We start from the raw sequence: 18,605 nt of genomic DNA, 5'->3' as shown, positions 1-18,605 counted from the left end.
GTGAGAGCACTAGCTCCAGTGCCAACAAAAAAAGTTAGTTGGAACACTGTCCTACGGGTCTGTATTGAACAAAAGTAACTGTTTACTGAATTGTTGGGTTGTGTATTTCTTTGGAATATGATTTTACAAACAGAAACAGTGGTTGTTATTTTGTTGTACTTTGTTTGTGAGCTGCTTTGAGAACTCAACTTAATTGGAAATGCTGCATATAAATATTAACATCAAATTGAATTGATGGCGCTACAAAAATAACAGTAAACATTATGGGCTAAATTAAAAGGTATGCATCCTGGGGCATCATCTGGAGGAACTAGGGGGCAACTAAACCTACTGCCAATCCCCAGAGATTCTAGCAACTGCAGCCATTGAGAATAAAGCACGTTCCTACCTGCACATCCTTACTCAAGGGTCTGTCTCTTGGTCACAGTTTAGCACGATGCTAGAATGGGACAGAACCTTGAGAACCGGATTTTATAAACAGAGGAGATTCTTTCAGACTTCACCCAAACATTCTTAAGACAGTTTAAAAATATCAATGAGTAAGCATAGCTGAGAACGGATAAAATTAGATGCCATTCGTCTCCAGCACATTTTCATAATAGAAATGAAAAAGGTAGCTAGATTGCATAAATGTGCAGTGCCCCAATGTTGTAATCCCTTTATTAAATTGCAGAGATTAATTAGAGACTTCAAGGTTGAATTTCTCCGAGGACTGCAAGCAGATCTGCTGGATGTTATCAATGCACTAAATAAATATTTCATAAATATTTTATGCTATTCCTCCCCCCGCCAAAAAAGGGAAAGATGAAGAAGGAAGGCCCGCGGGCCTTATACACTGAGAAACAGCCGTGGAATAAAATTAAATTTTCAGTGCCCTGAAAGATTCCATCCACTTGCGAAGTGAACATTTTTTAAACTTTTGCATTTGTAATAGGGCTTGAACGACTAAGCAAAGCTGAGTTAATCACATTTCCAATTTTCTGTCTGCACTATCTGCATCCAGCTGAAACTGCGGTTTGCTTGTCTTAATAGCAAAATGGAAAAACGGCACAGGATTGTTAAATTATACTTCGTTTCATTCTCAAATCATTGTTTCGGAGCCAAAGTGATCAACATTTTTTAATCCACTTTTGTGTAGCAGGGAAACAGACCATGAAACTAATTTGCAAAAATGACTTCCAAGCATAATTTAACTGATGAACGTAAAGAGGGAGAAATACTGGCTAATAACAGTAACCAAGTAACCAAACAGTGTTCTCCTTAGTAACCACTCTGTACTAGAGTCTTGGGGCCTTGTGTGAAAAATGTGCATTTATTTCTTAGATAGTTGCTCATACTTTGAACACCTTCTCCTCAAGGAAGAAGTCTGGAGTAAGGATACTGCATTCCAAGTGCATATTATTATACCTGTGTGACACTTTCTTCCCTTCAATAACACATTGTTAGTGTTCCAATTTCCAGCATGAAATGTGGCTGTGTGAACATCACTGATGCCAACTGAACATTGGGTCAGATTGACCAACATGCTTACCTGGTTCACTCTCTGATACGTGGTGGGGGAAACAAGAGTGACTCTTGCCTCCAGGCCTACCTGGCAAGTTTGGCCCCACCAGTCATCCATGTATAGTCACAAAAAATGTGCAATCCAATGTGCACAGACCCAGACTTTATATGGGGTATTCACTGTGAGGCACGGGCCTAAGCACATCGGATTTAGCACACATGCTCCAATTTTGAACATTACACGCACATGTTGACATCTAGTGATACTTTGAGAGGGACAGGCATGCCAGGTGTGGTGGTGGTGAGGAGGATGTTCTTCCTCCCCACTGCACATAGGGGAACAGCCCCAGTAAGCATGCTGCCCAGCCTAGCCTATTATTTGGATTCAACAGGCATTTCATCTACAATATAGCCCAATGCTGTATTTTCTGATATCCGAGGCACAGTTTTGTTTTGCATTAACACTGGAGGTGCACTTCACATTTCACAGCTGAAAAGGTATGCATTTTCTTGATGAGTTCCCAGAACAGCTGACAGGCTTCTTGGCATCCCATCCACTGATTGCAAAGTTAAGGATGGGTGATGGGACAGTACCTTCTGGGCAATGATCATCATGCCACAAGTACTGTTCCATGACCGTTAGCTGAAGTATGGATTGTGTCATGGAATCTAGGTTTCTATTTACTCCCTCTCTTGGGACAATCTAATTGTCTATACAGAAAGAGAGATGGGGGGAGGCCCATCTAGTCCAGCAGCCTGTTCTCACAGTGGTCAACCAGATGCCTGTGGGAGATCCTGAGTGCCAACAGCACTCTCCCCATACCAATGTTCTTATGTATCCTCGTCACCCCTCTCAAAGGACAACACTGACCTTTCCATTTTATGTGTGCGGTACCGAGACAAAAAAAGAAGAAGTGGTGATTGTGGAGGGAATAACTTTAGAAATGGCATCTTCAGAGCTCCAGAGTTGAGCAGGCTGTTTGAGTCCTACTCTCTTTCTCCCCCAATATCTAACATGCTATCCATTACACCACACCAGTACTCCTCCTCCACACACCCAAAATATGGAAAAGTGTCTCACCTTGGTAGATACACCTCCACCTTCTGCTTCTTCACAGAGCTTGCCCATTCCTCAATCAACTGGGCTTTGACCAGAGGTTCCAGTGTGGCTAATGGAACTTCCTGCCTGGAAAGGACAATCATCATACTAATTTCATCCCCCTCATAGGGTATTTCCAGGACTTGATAGATGCCCCCTGCTTCATTGGAGCCATCGCTGAATTCCCCTAAAAAAAAAAAGAGGAAAAAAACCAGTCTAGTTGGACTTTTAGAGCTCATTTCATTTCTTTCTGCTGAAATTCATATGTTGCTTTCACACTGAGAACAGGCCCTAAGGCAAATTGTGACCAGACATTAAAACCAGACAAAGGTTAATTCTTTTGGATTATGTTTTCACATTTTTAAAATTAATTATATCACCTTGCATGGATATCTCTATCTATCTATCTATCTATCTATCTATCTATCTATCTATCTATCTATCTATCTATCTATCTATCTATCTATCTATCTATCTATCTATCTATCTATCTATCTATCTATCTATCTATCTATCTATCTATCTATCTATCTATCTATCTATCTATCTATCTATCTCATACACTTTTCATAGTTTAGAATTGGTGGGTTTCCCTTGTTGTGGTTTGTTTCTTCTTAAAAATCCCAACACAATGAAAATGCTATACTATCATATTTTTAACCCTTCTATAACTGGGGCATCACTAACAAAAATATCTCTGCTAAGGATGCTTTAGACATAATGTGAAGCGACACTTTGTGATAACCACACTTATTAACGCACATCATGGTTTGAGCTTCCAGATGTACAGCAAGTAAACTGAGGTTTAGAGCTACTTGTCAGCTTTTGTTTTCCATACCCTCACCTTCATAGTAGCACAGCAGAGAAATGGCCCAAGTGATGTTTGTCAATGCTTTGTGAATTCAGACACAACAGTGGATCACAGCATAAACTTTGGCTTGCAAACCAAGTCATGGTTTGTTAGCTCCTAATAAACCATGGTTTGTGGGCAAATTTGGGTTCAGACATGACTTGCATTATGTCTAAACACAGCCAACATTTTCTACATCAGAGCATGAACCCAGAAAGTGGTGTGAAGATATAACAGGTAATTTCATCTCCAAAACCAAACAAGTCTGGTTCTGATAAGGATGAGAGGCAGCCTGGAATAACTGATCTAAGCTCCTTCAGCGATGAGCAGGATATCGAGGGTAGTTATACTAATAACAATACCAACTGTTCAAAGCATTTTGCATGCATTACCTAGATGTAATCTTTAAAACAACCCTGGAAACTAAGAGCCAGTATTATTATCCTCCATATTACTACACTTATGAAAATAGTGTGGCTGACCCAATAGTCATGGAAAATTCCCTTTCCCAGGCCCCACTGAAAAGAATGAGATTTCCCTTCCATCCAATGAAGATTGTGCAGGAGCTGTTATTAATATGTCTGGATTGACATTAAGTGCTGAAGAGGGGTAATGGTGTATGCCCTGACGTATAATCTTGTCTGCAGTTGGATGGCTAGAAGGAAACATGCACTGTATTGCTTACCATAATAAAATTCTCCCTGCTGATACATCATTGGAATTTGCACCTCGCTTTCATCATCTTTAGTGAATGAGAATGTTCTTGTGTTTTCTGGCCTGAACTGAGACTTCCAATTTCCCTTAAAGTAGATTGCATTGATGAGGGCCAAGTGAGTAAGAGCGCCAAAATCCCGCGCCGACACAAAATCTTTGATCATGTCTGCCAGATGAAAAGGGAGAGTACATCAATCAGAATGTCTAACTGAACATTTAAATCAAAGCTTACGCAGTCTGCCAAAAAAAAAGGAAGAAAAACAAAACAATCAAAAATAATATATAATTTCCTATTCAAAATTTCCTTTTCATACCCCCACATGAAACTGTCAAATCTTTGGGCGGGGGAGAACTTAGGCTTCAATGTAGGCAGATCAACCTGCATAACAAATATAATATATACCAGTCAAAATAGTTTTGACATATCAGCATTAAAATAATGTTACTTGACTGGTGCATTTGTTGGTTACTGATTTAATGAAGAGCATACTGTGATGTTCCTATATTAATGTATATATGGTAAGTGTTGTTGTTTTAGAAGATACATGGTAAGTAGAGTGAAAGAGGGGGAGTGACTGGGCAGTAGAATGCGAGATGATTGGCTGAGTGTTTAAAATGGCTGAATGTATAAAAGGAAGAGTGAGAGTGGAATCTGGGGGGGAGAAGAGAAAGAGTGGATTGCTTGGTGGGGTTTAGAGAGTTGTTTACCAGGAGGGAGGTGGAGTTCAGATTAGTATTGAGTAAAACCATATGCTTATGTGCCTTAAGAAGAAATCTTGTTAATCTTGTTAGCTTTGTTATCTGTAATAAATACTTAATTTGGTTTACCAAAGGCCTGATCCTTGGCTGGGGTTTCACAGACCAGAAGGGAGGGTAAGGTAATGACCAAGGCTGAAGGGGAACTGTAACAAATGGTGGCAGCGGTGAAGAGAATAACAATACCAGTATTCAGAGTCTCTGGGAATACTAGTATTGGGACGTTACTGGTGGTTGCCTAGCAGGGGGATATGTTGAGATCTGTGCTAGAGTGGGGAGAGAAACCATAAGAGATAGCGGTCCGGACTGGTGAAGTCCCTGGTAGTGCCTAGAGACAGGCAGGCAGTAACCACGCGCAGTTAGGAACCTGACAGGGAGAGCCAGGGAAGGACGCATCACATGTGGTGTCAGTAGCGGTGGGATACGAACAACAGAGAATCCAGATACAGTGGTGTGGCAAACAGAAATATCAAAACAAGATTACTTGTGAGAGTGACTGGCAAAGAGTGTGTGGCAAAGAGTGAGTGAACTCAAACACCATGGCTGAATACATAAAAATGAAAAGAGAGGAGCTGGTGGAGAAGTGCATAACATTCAATTTACCTCACGAGGGTAAAGGGGTAGATGAATTGAGGGTAGCACTAATAGGATTTGCAACTGCCCAGCAAAAACAACCTGTCAGAGAAGAGACCCCAGAAGGATATTTAAACAATCCCGCTTATATAGAGTACTTGAGAGAGAAGTTGAGGATGGAAACTGAGAGAATGAGGATGGAAGCTGATGGGAAAGATAAACAGCGAGAGTTGGAAACTAAGAGATTGAGGATGGAAGGTGCAGAGAAAGAAAAACAGAGGGAGTTGGAAATTGAGAGAATGAGATTGGGGTTTGAGGAGAGGGAGAAGCAACGAGCAGTGGATGCCGAATTACAAGTAGAAAAGTTAAAATTTGAAAGAGAGAAGTTTCATTCTGATGAAACAAGAAAGGACAGACATGGAGCAAAAATAAAAATTACTCCAAAGGACTTTGCTGTCTATGAGCCTGGTCAAGATCCTCAAATTTACCTCAGCACCTTTGAAAAAGCAGCTCAGTTGTGGGGGCTACCTGAAGATAAATACATGCAGTATTTATCAAACCTGATTAAAGGGGAATTGGCTGCGGTATACCAATATTTCCCCTCAGACAGGCCCGTCACCTATGCTGAATTCAAAGAAGCAGTGTTTAAAAGATTCAGACTGGGGCCTGATTATTTTAGAAAGCTTTTCAGAAACTGCCAGATACAGACAAGGAGGTCTTTTGTGGAACTGGGAGCAAAGTTGATGGATATATTTGGAAAGTGGATGAGTAGTGCCAAAGCTCAGTCAGTGGAAGAGGTGAAAAGCCTCATGATACTGGATCAATTATACCATCAGTTACCACCAGAAATAAGGCTCCTGGTCAAAGACTGTTCCCCTACATCTGTGCAGGAGGCCGCAGAGATGGCGGATCACTTCGCCTCCAATAGAACTGGCTGGGTGGGGAAAACATCAAGAGAGTTTAAACCCAGACCATATAGTGCTGGCAGAAGGGATGTGGTACCACAGCGAGTGAGTCCTCCATTAAAATCTGAAGGGCACAGGACACCCCAGAGTGGATCTGTGTACCCTAAAAGTGAGGAGAAATTATGCTACAAATGTGGTAGACCGGGGCACCTACGTTTTCAATGTGAGGTTGCCAACCCCATTAGTAATCCTGCTCAGACAAGGGCAGTGAAAACAGAGCCCAAGGCTTTAGAAACAGCGAAAAAGGTTCAGTTCTGCCAGATAAACTGGACAGAAGTAACAGACCTTGATTCAAGTCTGAGAGAGGAAGTGAGTGTACAAGGGGCAAATTATTGGGCATTGCTTGATACTGGTGCCGCTCAGACATTACTGAGGCCAGATTTAATAAAATCTGAGGTAATATTACCTCAGGAAACTGTGACTATCCAAGGAGTGAGGGGTCAACCAGAAAGTTTGCCTGTGGCCCTGGTGGAAATGACTTGGAGAGGCCGAGAGGGCCGATATAAAGTAGGCATTAATGCCCAGCAACAAGAACCAGTAATACTGGGAAGAGATGTAATGGGAGCCCAAGGAAAGATCTATGTAGTGACCAGACAGCAAATTGGCAGAGAAAAAGAAGCCATATTAAGGGGGGCTGAAACAAACAGGGTGGAATCTGTTAACCAGCCTCAGGTCACCATAGCAACCACTAGCAGGCCTGCTGAAGTTGACAAACTGTATCAAGTGGTCTCTGATAAGAAAGAAGCAGAGCAATTCAGGGAAGAGCTGCATAAAGATATCAGTTTGAAGCAGATAAAGGAACAAGCCCTGACCCGACAGATTCCTTTCACTGACAAACTGAGGAATCAAGTTGTGTGTGAGAATGGGATTTTATATAGACTGTGGATGCCTGCTGAGAGAAAGGATGAATGTGAACCAGTGAAGCAATTGATAGTACCTAGCAAATACAGAACCAGATTGCTAGAGGTAGCCCACGATGTCCCATGTGCAGGACATCTGGGAATAAAAAAGACCAAGAGGAGATTGGCTGCACATTATTATTGGCCAAATATCTCCAAGGATGTAAAACAACATTGTCTATCTTGTGGAATATGCCAAAAGGTGGGAAAGAGTGGAGTAAAGACCAAGGCACCTTTAAAGTCCCTTCCTATAATTGGACAACCCTTTTATAGAGTGGGAATAGATTTGGTGGGCCCTTTTTCCAAACCCACAAGGCATGGCAAGAAATATCTATTGGTGGTGGTGGATTTTGCCACCAGGTACCCAGACGCAGAAGCACTGAGATCTGTAGAAGCCCCTGTAGTGGCAGAGGCTTTATTAAAAATCTTTATGAGGCTGGGTTTCCCTCATGAAGTGCTGACGGATCAAGGCAGTGTATTCATGGGAGAAGTGATGCAATGTATGTGGAAATGTTGTGGTCTAAAACATCTAAAGACCACTACTTACCATCCCGCCACTAATGGGCTAACTGAGAGATTCAATGGAGTTTTGAAGGGCATGATCAGAAGCTATGTTCAAGATCACCCACAAGACTGGGATGAACGTTTGGGATGCTTCTTATTTGCATACCGAGAAGTCCCTCAAGAGTCAACAGGCTTCTCACCCTTTGAACTAATGTTTACTAGAAAAGTGAGGGAACCTTTGGAACTGCTAAAAAATTCATGGGAAGGAACTCTGGGAGAGTACAAAACTTCTGTAGTAGATTTTGTATTGGAATTCCGCAATAAATTAACATCAATGATGGAAGTAGTGAAAGAGAATTTGAGTCATGCACAGGAGAAGCAAAGTTACTGGTATGACAGAACAGCCAGAGAACGTGTGTATGATGTGGGAGATATGGTTATGGTGTTCATACCCAGGAAACATGACAAATTACAGGCTAACTGGGAAGGACCATATACTATCAGAGAAAGGCTTGACACAGTGACGTATGTAATCACCACAGACCAATTAAACAAAAGCAAAGTGGTTCATGTAAATATGTTGAAGCCTTACCATACCAGGGATGCACAGGTGTTGCAAGTTACCTTATTCCCTGAGGGAAGTGGGCCTGAACTTCCAGATTTGGTACAGGAAAGCAAAGACAAAGGAGGGGTAGATCAAGTGGAATGGTCAGAGGAGGTAGAGGAGGAAGTAAAAGAAGAGATTCTGAGAGTTTTGAAAACCTATAGGAATCTCTTTAGCAACAAACCTGGCCGAACCAGTATAGTTATACATTCCATTGATACTGGAGATCATGTCCCAATCAGATCTGTTCCGTACCGTGCGAATGGGAAAGTTTTGAATGAGATCAAAAAGGAGGTGGAAGATATGCTGGAATTAGGAGTGATCAGGGAATCCATCAGTCCCTGGGCCTCAAATATTGTCCTGGTTCCGAAAAAAGATGGAACGACCAGGTTTTGCATTGATTATCGGCTAATCAATAAAATTACTGTCCCAGATACGTATCCTATGCCTAGGGTAGACGCTATGTTAGAGTTATTGGGGGCAGCAACCATTATCTCTACACTAGATCTCTGTAAAGGATTTTGGCAAATGAAACTAGACGAGCAATCCAGAGCCAAAACTGCCTTCAGTACACCAGATGGGTTATATGAGTTTGTGACCTTACCCATGGGACTAAGGAACTCACCAAGTTCATTTCAGAGGCTAATCAATACTGTGTTGCGAGGCATGTCAGATTTTGCAGTGGCCTATATCGATGACGTGGCCATTTTTAGCAAGTCGGTGCCTGAGCATGTCCAACACCTGACAACAGTATTGGAGGCCTTAAGAAAAGCAGGCCTCACAATAAAAGCTAAGAAATGCCAGTTTGGACTAAAGGAAGTAATCTATTTAGGACATAAGGTGGGGAGTGGGAAAATCACCCCCTTATGGAGCAAGGTGGAGGCAATACAAGCGTGGCCGATCCCCTTAACCAAAAAACAAGTAAGGGCATTTCTGGGTGTGGCTAGATTTTATAGGAAGTTTGTGAGAAATTTTGGGGAAATAGCAACCCCCTTGCATGAATTAACAAAGAAGAAGTGTTCTGAGCGTGTGGTATGGACGGATGAATGTCAGAAGGCTTTTGATCTACTGAAGCAAGCCTTGTGCCAAGGACCCATATTAATAGCACCAGACTATGAGAAACCATTCATCGTGGCTACAGATGCGTCGGACCTCGCGCTGGGAGTTGTCTTGCTACAGGAGAGAGAAGGCACTAGACATCCAGTGGCATACCTGAGTCGCAAGCTGACGCCGAGGGAGAAAAACTATTCGTCGGTCCAGAAGGAGTGCCTAGCGGTCGTGTGGGGACTGAACAAGTTGCGCCCATATGTGTGGGGATGAAGATTCACAGTGACTACGGATCATCGGGCCTTGTTATGGTTGCAGACTATGAAAAACCATAACACTATGCTGCAGAGGTGGTCCTGGGCCCTACAGGACTATCAAGTGGACTTCCAGTTCATCAAAGGCAAGGACAATGTACTGGCCGATGGACTTTCCAGGCAAGTGGCTGGGACTGCAGTGACGTGACCAGGCAGAGCAACAAAAAAAGACATTTTCCCCATAGGGACTTTTATTTGTTAACGCGACGTATAAATCCTGGAACTGGAATAATACTCTGCTGTTGTTTAAGGGGGGGGAGGAAAATCTGATGTTCCTATATTAATGTATATATGGTAAGTGTTGTTGTTTTAGAAGATACATGGTAAGTAGAGTGAAAGAGGGGGAGTGACTGGGCAGTAGAATGCGAGATGATTGGCTGAGTGTTTAAAATGGCTGAATGTATAAAAGGAAGAGTGAGAGTGGAATCTGGGGGGGAGAAGAGAAAGAGTGGATTGCTTGGTGGGGTTTAGAGAGTTGTTTACCAGGAGGGAGGTGGAGTTCAGATTAGTATTGAGTAAAACCATATGCTTATGTGCCTTAAGAAGAAATCTTGTTAATCTTGTTAGCTTTGTTATCTGTAATAAATACTTAATTTGGTTTACCAAAGGCCTGATCCTTGGCTGGGGTTTCACAGACCAGAAGGGAGGGTAAGGTAATGACCAAGGCTGAAGGGGAACTGTAACAAATGGTGGCAGCGGTGAAGAGAATAACAATACCAGTATTCAGAGTCTCTGGGAATACTAGTATTGGGACGTTACTGGTGGTTGCCTAGCAGGGGGATCTGTTGAGATCTGTGCTAGAGCGGGGAGAGAAACCATAAGAGAGAGCGGTCCGGACTGGTGAAGTCCCTGGTGGTGCCTAGAGACAGGCAGTAACCACGCGCAGGTAGGAACCTGACAGGGAGAGCCAGGGAAGGACGCATCACACATACCTACCTAGGAGTGGATGGATATGTCAGTTTTGGGTTCTCTCACTTTCTCATATTTTTAATCTTAAATTCAATTTGCCACATTTCTACTTCAGTTTGCCATTTTGTAAACCAAAAGTTCTCACAAAACTTTATCAGCATTTTCGTGTATGTTTCTCTTAATATAAATATTTTTGTAAGCAACTTTGCCTAATATACACATTTTGGCAAGAACGTTTCCCTACTATAATGGTTTTTGTTGTAATGTTTACTAAAATATGCATTTTTATGCACTTTCCCATAATATATGCATTTTTGTACACATTCTTTGATGGGAGAACTACATCACAAAATTTGGACAAGTGCAGATTTCAAAGAACAGCTCTCTTTCAGTTTGTGTATCGTTTCAGAAAGCATCCATTAGGTAGATTTGTATTAAAATGCAAGCCAAACTGGATTTCTTCCACATTCCTAGCCCACCAACATTAAATCTTCAGAGCAAAGATTGAGGAACCCAGTGCTGTTGAGATGCAAGCTATCAGCCGTCTTGCACTAGGGGGAAAAGGCAGAAAGGCCCAGGTGCCTCACTCTCTGTGCCATCACCAGGACAGTTTAGAGGAAGAAAGACTGGTTAGCCTGAGTACTGCTGTTCCACAACAACCCAATGGCATGCAAGGAAACCGTAGCCTGTTAGCAAAGTAGGAATCAGAACCCAGGAAGCTAATGGAGCTTCTGCTGGTATTCAACCAGCCCTGAAGCCACCATTCCTTGTTAGGTGGGGCAGCCACATTTCTAGGTGGGATATTTTGAGAGGGGGAGGCACATAGCTCCAGTCAATCCCCCCCATTCACTGGTGGAGAGGATGTGAAGGACAGGTGAAAGGAAAGGCAGTGACCTCCCCCCCCCACTCCTCCTCCATTATATCAACTTGCACAATGGGCTATGTAAAGTTAACAGAAAATTTAGTAATGACCACCAGGAATTAAATGACTGGCGTAAGACAAAAAGATGTTAAGAATATAGTGAACAAGGGAATAATAGGTGTAAAACAAAACAGTTTATGCTATAGCTAAGAAATTAAAAACTAATGTGGTGCTTGTCGGTTTTAATCTTGTATCATGACAACGTCAATTCAAAAAAACAGGTTTAGAAACGTAGTCAAGCATTTAGGGCGAGTGGTGCCGAGAACAACATGCACAACTTTCTTGTTGAAGTCAATGAGACTGAGTCCTTAACTTTGTAAAATATTTACTGCGTAAAAGACTTCCTTTCGTATAAACAAGCTTGATAAATATGCCAAAAAGCTTCTGAATAGTAAGCTCATGATACACCTTTCAGAGAGGAAAAAAACGCATAGTACCTAAAAATCATACTTTGAATAGTTGCGGCTTTTGGGTTTTCCTTGAATTAAAGTAATGTAATTTTTTAAAAATCAAAGTTAACGTTAGCTGTCCTTTCTTTTTCAAATGCCAGAAAAACTATAGCTTTAAGTCACTGAACCCGGAAAAGGCCTCATGCTGAGCTACAGACATGGAGAAAATCAGAAATTAGGCCTGAATTACAGCCTAGGTGGCCAGCCAGCTAAATGCAATGCGCACAACAGTGTTTCTATCCCTCTAGGGCTGTTTTCATCCTTTGCCAAGAACTCAAGAAAAAGAAGAAAAAATAGCCACTGTGACTGAGAGTATAGTGAGTGCTATAAAAGAGGTAAGAAAGTCCAAGCAGTGGAGTCCAATTCTAGCCCGTAATACAAAGTTATCATATTTAACTCTTCAGGGGTTATGTTACTATACTGGCTGTTTTTGTTTTCAGGATCATTTAAGCAATTATAGGGTGATTGTGAGCATGAAAAATCCACCCTCAGTCAGGGAAAGTCTTGAGTGAGCAGACTTTTGGGGGCTCTTCCAGATGAGGCTTTGGTTATGCACTTAAGTTGCCCTATTCAGGGGCTCCTATTTTTCAAGGGTCCTATTCTTAAATTGCTTAAAACAAGCTTTAAATGGAGGCTGTGATTGTCTATCGTGTCACAAATTAGAAATACAATTTCCCCCCCAAAAAATCCTGGGGGTGGGAGCAAAGGACTGCTATAGAGCTGTACTAAACAGCCCAGCTCAGACAAATGGCCAACAGCACATCTGAGATATATGCTGTCTGCCTCCGATGTTTTGAATCTTTGTCTGCCTACTCTGGAACCACACCTTTTGCTGAGCTCCAACAAGAGGATGCAGATGTGCTTCCTCCTTCCTCCCAGCGCCACGTTACATGGGGAAAAAAACCCAAGCAAAATTCAATGATGGCTTTCCTGTCCAGCTTGGGTCAAAAATTAAGAGTTATTTTGCATTTCAGGGTAAATTTATTATGGCATCCCTGTTTAAAAGGCATTCAGAGCAGTTCACATACATTTTCTCAGTAAACCTTAACAACGCTGCCGCAAGAGATGTTAGTGCTATTGTTGTAATATTGTAAGTTGGGAAACTAAGGCTAAGAGATGGTGGCTGAGTGCATCACTGAGGGTGAGGTTTGAGCAGGGGGCTTCTTGGTTCACATCTCAGGCTGCAATCCTATGCACATTTACTTAGAGGTAATCCCGACTGAACTCAGTGGCAGTTGCTTCCAAGTAAACATACATAGGCTTGAGAAATCTTATGGCAGTCTTGCCATGGACCAGAAAGCAATAGTGCAGATTTAGGAGCTAATTGTTCTTCTTTAAACAGAGGTCAAGTTCCAAACTGCAGCAAAACAAAAAAGAAAAAGCCTCCTACTACCCAAGGATGATATGACAAGATTTGGAAAATATTCACTATGGGTAACAGCTGTGCCAGTTAGCTAAAGTGGCTTACTTCAGACTTAATGGTGGTGAGGAATGGTTCTAAATGTAATTGACTCGACTTCCTAAACATAGAAGATACCATTGAGATTCTCTTCAGTAGTGCTCTATTAATTACAGGAGATTATATCTGTATATATTTCTTACTAAATTCTGTTATGCATGGATCCAAACAAAGCTTGTATCTTTTACTATTCCTGATTATTCTGTTTTCTTACCTTGATTTTTTTTAATTCTTTCCTTTCAACCTGCCTGGGTGAAAAGATCAGCAGGGGAGGACTGTGGTTCGAGGAGTGGAGGAGCATGGGAGAGCCTTCTCTGTCGTGGCTTCCAGGTTGTCGAATGACCTCCCCTCTGAGTGTTTCCTTTGCCATCACACTATGCTTTTCAATGACTGGTCAAGATGCACCTCTTTACCCAGACCTTTGTTTGAAAGGGCATCTTCCCTCCTCCTGCACTGCTGTGGTTCTGCTTTGTTACTGTCATTTTGTGGTTTTATTTTAATGTCATTTGCATTTGTTTTTCATTGTGATATCTTGCAATCCACCGAGACCATTTTAAGTACAATAGACAGAATAATATAAAAACCGAGTTTATATACTCTGTTATTCTAAACTGCATCCCATGAATGGGAAATTGTATTATTTCATTGAAAACATAATGAGAAATGTTGAAAAGAGTTTTTGAAAAGAAAGGGTTGGGTAGGCAATCTATTAACCTGGGCAGGCATTTTCTTAACCAGCGCACGCTACCCTAGAGGTGGGAACCTTAGACCAAGGGCCACTTGTGGCCCTTCAGGCCTCTCCACATGGCCATTGAAACTCTCCCTAGGCCACACACTCTCCTTAGCTATACCCACTCTGCTCAGGCCACACCCCTTACCAGCCCTATTTTGCACCCTCCTTGAGAGTTTTTGCTTGATTTGAATGTGTCCTTTATTCTGATAACGTCTCTTGGTTGACTGGACAGGGAATGTGTGTGGAAACTAGGTACGAGAGGGGGGATTTCAATTCAATTCATGTTTCAAGTTGAATTTATCACATTTGCACCTTTCTGAAACAATATGGGAACAGAAACACAGCCATTCTTTGAAATTCACACTTATTCAAATTTGATGATGCAGTTCACCAACCAATGTTTACAAAAATGCGTATCTTAGGGGAAAGTGTGCATAAAGATGAATATATCAGTGAAAATAACACGCAAAAATGCATTATATGGCAAGACGGCTTGCAAAAATGTGCTTGTTAGGAGACATTTGCACTAAAATGGTGGAGAATTTTCATGAGGATCTTTTTTTTAAAAAAAGTAAATTGCTGCAGAAATACCGAGAACTGAATTTAAGGTTGGAAAAATGAGGAACTGAGAGAAACAAAAGTGACAGGTCTTTCTACCCCTAGTAGAAATTAACCTACTGCAAAGAAAGTAAAACATGCGCTCATTGCTCTGCCCACTTTTGCCTCTGGTCCCGCTCACCATTGGCATGTGGCCCTTGGAAGGCTGCCCAGATGGAAATGTGGCCTTTTGGCTGAAAAAGGTTCCCCACCCCTGCAACACCCTATTTCTCAAATGCCAATATGAATGTATAACACCAATGCTAGCATCTCTGCAGAGGGCCTCTGAAACTTAAGACAGCACATTGCTATTTTAAAAGGAATTGTTCTGCCGACAGTCCCCCATCTTCAAAGAATTTTCAGTACAGATTTGATACACAGAACAATCCTACTGAGTTTACGCTTTTCCAGCAAGTTGTCTTATCTTCATGTTATTGCCACTCGATTTTACCTGGGCAACATCCCACAGGTTTCAAGGGTAATAAGTGAGTAATAAAAGAGAGAAAGCACCTAGCCCAACAGACATTTATTCAAGGAAAGGAAGAGATGTCTTACATCTGTTCCAGTCAGGAGAGGCTTGTTAGCCAAGTGCAGCAGCTGCTGTGCCCACATTCCTAAATAAATCACTCCAATCAGAATGCATTGTCTACAACCTGGTGTTGCCAATTGGGAATGGCCTGCCTGATTTTCGGTGAGATAATTTCGAGTTTGGGATTTTGCACTGGCAGTGATGAATCAAGTAAATGCATCAGATTTCACAGATCATTGCAGGCGGGGTCCCTGCATTTTATTTGGAATAAAAGAAGCTACATGCATTAGAGACACTCAGATACGGCCTCCAATCCAAATGGCTGCGTGCACTCTGATGCACACGTGGAACTCGGCGCGTGCGTTACCTTTGCACGCATGGTAGAAGCAAGTCAGCCAAGCCATGCAACCAAGGGGAGTCATTTATAAAAAGATATCCATACAGAGATAGACAGCTAGAACTACTAAACTACATTATTTGGCAGACTGAACTTCCCACTTGCCGTGCCTCAGGCCCAGAGTAGCAGGATCATCATGGCTTAAATGGCCACGTTATGGTATTGCTGCGGAAAGATTCACATCAGCAGTTCTGGAAGATACGGAAATGTTTAGGACAAGGAAGTAAAACGTTTAAGGCAGGGGTGGGGACTCTCAGGCCTGGGAGCCAAATGTGGCTCTCTGGGCCTCTCTACCAGACCCTCAAGGCTCTCTTCAGCCCACACCTCACTAGCTTCCTTCGCGTCCTCTCTGAGTATTAGCTGACTGGAAGGTATTCATGAACACTGATAGTGCCACCTGCTTGGACTGGAAGGGGGATATGGGGTGTGTATGTGTGTCAGTAGCGGCACCAGAAAAAAATGGGGGAGGGCACAGCAGGGTCAATGTATATTTCTAGGTGGACAAAATATAACAGGTGGGGGGCAAGCTCCTTTTAGGGGGGTGCTCTTCCCCCCCCCAATGTGAACCTACTGAACAAAAAGTAAAATATTGCTACATCGACTTTTGCCTCTGATCCCACCCACTAGGGACATGCAGCCCTTGCAAGGTTGCCTAGAAGGAATGACAGCCCTTGGGTTGAACATAGAACATTGCCCGTTTGAAAGCCATCTCTGAAGGAAGAAACAGAAGAAATTTTGCTGCAGTAGGCAACTTTAGCAATAAGCCCTTTTAAGACATTCGACTGTCATAATTTTATTTATTTATTATTCGATTTATATCCCGCCCTTCCTCCCAGCAGGAGCCCAGGGCGGCAAACAGAAACGCAATGGACACAACATGACAACCGTTGACAGTAAGGATGAATGTCAAAATGCAGGAACATACTGTTCGTATGATTCTCCACCCATCTATTGATGTGGCTGGCGACTGCTATGTTTTGACTGAAATCTACGTCTTCTACGTCAGCTTTAAAGTATTTTTTCATCAGCTGCAAGAACTTCTCACTGATGTGATATCCGTTCTGCACATAGAGGGAATTGGCAAGCTTCATCACGTACTGGCTATCTTCAGCATTTGCCATGTCAGAAAGGTCCTTTAAGAATGAAAATTCTTCACCTGAATCAAAACATGTGACAGAAAATACGTCTGTCAGAGCAAGTACATATAGTAAGGGCTTAAAGCATCCCGTTGTCCCCTAGTGGAAAATCACAGTGATATTTTAACTTTCAACAGAGAGATTTACTACAAAATGTTTTAGGTTGGCATGACTCTTCTTCAAAAAGACCTGGGCCCAAGAAAAATTAGAAGGAGGGGCAGCCACTCAAATGGTTCAAGGGGCTCTTGTAGGCAGATAAAGCTACATTTAAATGGGAACATCTCCATTAATGCCAGGAAAATGCTCAGTATGGCACCATCTGCACTATACACTTAAAGCATTATTACACCACTTTAAATAGTCATGGCATTCCCCAAAGAATCCTGGGAACTGTAGATGCTCTAGGGAAACCCATAAGCAGGATATGAAAACGATAGCCCTCCATACTGTCACTTCCCAGCAAACTAGTATTCAGGGGCACACTGCCCTTGAACATGGAGGTTCCATATGGCCAGGGGTGCAGTCATCCAGGGCTTCAGGGGGTCTTCGACCCCTTACTTTTTTGGGGAGCCAGGTCTCAGCAGGATCCTTATATCTCCAGCCTCCTATGAGCATGAAAGGCGAGTGTGTCAGCTAGTGAGAAGAGTCTTCTAACTTGGTTCCTTGTTGTTTCCTGCTGATTAGAGCCAATCAGAGTAGAAGGAGTTCCTATTAGTTCCTACCTCAAAATGCCAAACTGTGGAGTGTGACAATTCTGTAATTGCAGAAGAAGAGGCAGTGAATCCTGATAATAGCATACCATTTACATAATCAAGCAGTTTGGCAGCAGCAGGAATTAAATGTATAGACACTGAATTCACTAATTCAAGAAATATAGCTGACAGTGAGAAAGGACAGTCGAATGATGACAGTGATACAGAAGCAGAAAACAGTATTCAGGCCTGGCCAGGTTATTCTATGATTTTAGAAGGCTGTATAATCTTAGAAGAGGAAGTGGCTGTGAGGGAGCGTGGCTGTGATTGCTATGAAGGGACCCTGCACTTCTGAATTTGCCACTATGCTATAGCAATTGACAGATTAATCTCCATGAATTTGTCTAATTCTCTTATAGATATGTAAACTTGGGGGCTATCACTCTTGATTTGTGGGAATGAATTCCTCAAATTAGATTATGCACATTTTTATCCTGAGGCTACTGCCAACCAATTCAATTGGATGATCCGAATTCCTAATATTACTCCTAATATTTCTAATATTATGACAGAGGACACAGACTTCTTTGTGACCATTGTCATACGTCATTATCATGCTCTATCAATTCAACTCTCACCTTTCCTCTGACATGTTCCCTGGTTGTGCATCACTCTCTTTTTAGAATTAACAATCAAAGCATTGCTCTACCAGGAAGCATTTTAACAGGGAACAGCATACTTTTGACAATCAACGTTTTATAAACAGGCATTATGTGTCCATATGTTTCCAACTTTTAATGGGAGATTTCAGCCACTTTTGCTAAATATTTACATGGTTAGGCCAGCTGTTTAAAACTTGCTCTATTATTCTAAAGATTCCCATTGAGCTCCTTCAAGACTCCTCAAAAAGCTGTACTAATGATGTTTACGTACAATTAGCGCATGCCACTTGTA

The 18,605-nt window shown here is 42.1% G+C and overlaps 1 protein-coding gene across 1 annotated transcript in view; it reads right to left on the bottom strand.

Moving 5' to 3' along the window:
* SERPINI1 (serpin family I member 1) overlaps positions 1 to 18,605 on the bottom strand; it is a 141,852-nt gene that overhangs the window by 36,064 nt on the left and 87,183 nt on the right. The window contains exons 3-5 of the mRNA XM_061637245.1: positions 16,749 to 16,979; positions 4,138 to 4,332; positions 2,585 to 2,789 (exon numbers count right to left, since the gene is read on the bottom strand). Of these exons, the coding sequence (XP_061493229.1) occupies positions 2,585 to 2,789; positions 4,138 to 4,332; positions 16,749 to 16,979 (631 nt within the window). The remainder of the gene's footprint in view (positions 1 to 2,584; positions 2,790 to 4,137; positions 4,333 to 16,748; positions 16,980 to 18,605) is intronic.

Source organism: Rhineura floridana, chromosome 7, assembly GCF_030035675.1.
Source record: "Rhineura floridana isolate rRhiFlo1 chromosome 7, rRhiFlo1.hap2, whole genome shotgun sequence".
NCBI classification, from domain to species: domain Eukaryota; kingdom Metazoa; phylum Chordata; class Lepidosauria; order Squamata; family Rhineuridae; genus Rhineura; species Rhineura floridana.
The sequence above is the reverse complement of the archived record's forward strand: the minus strand, read 5'-3'. Positions and strand labels throughout refer to the sequence as shown.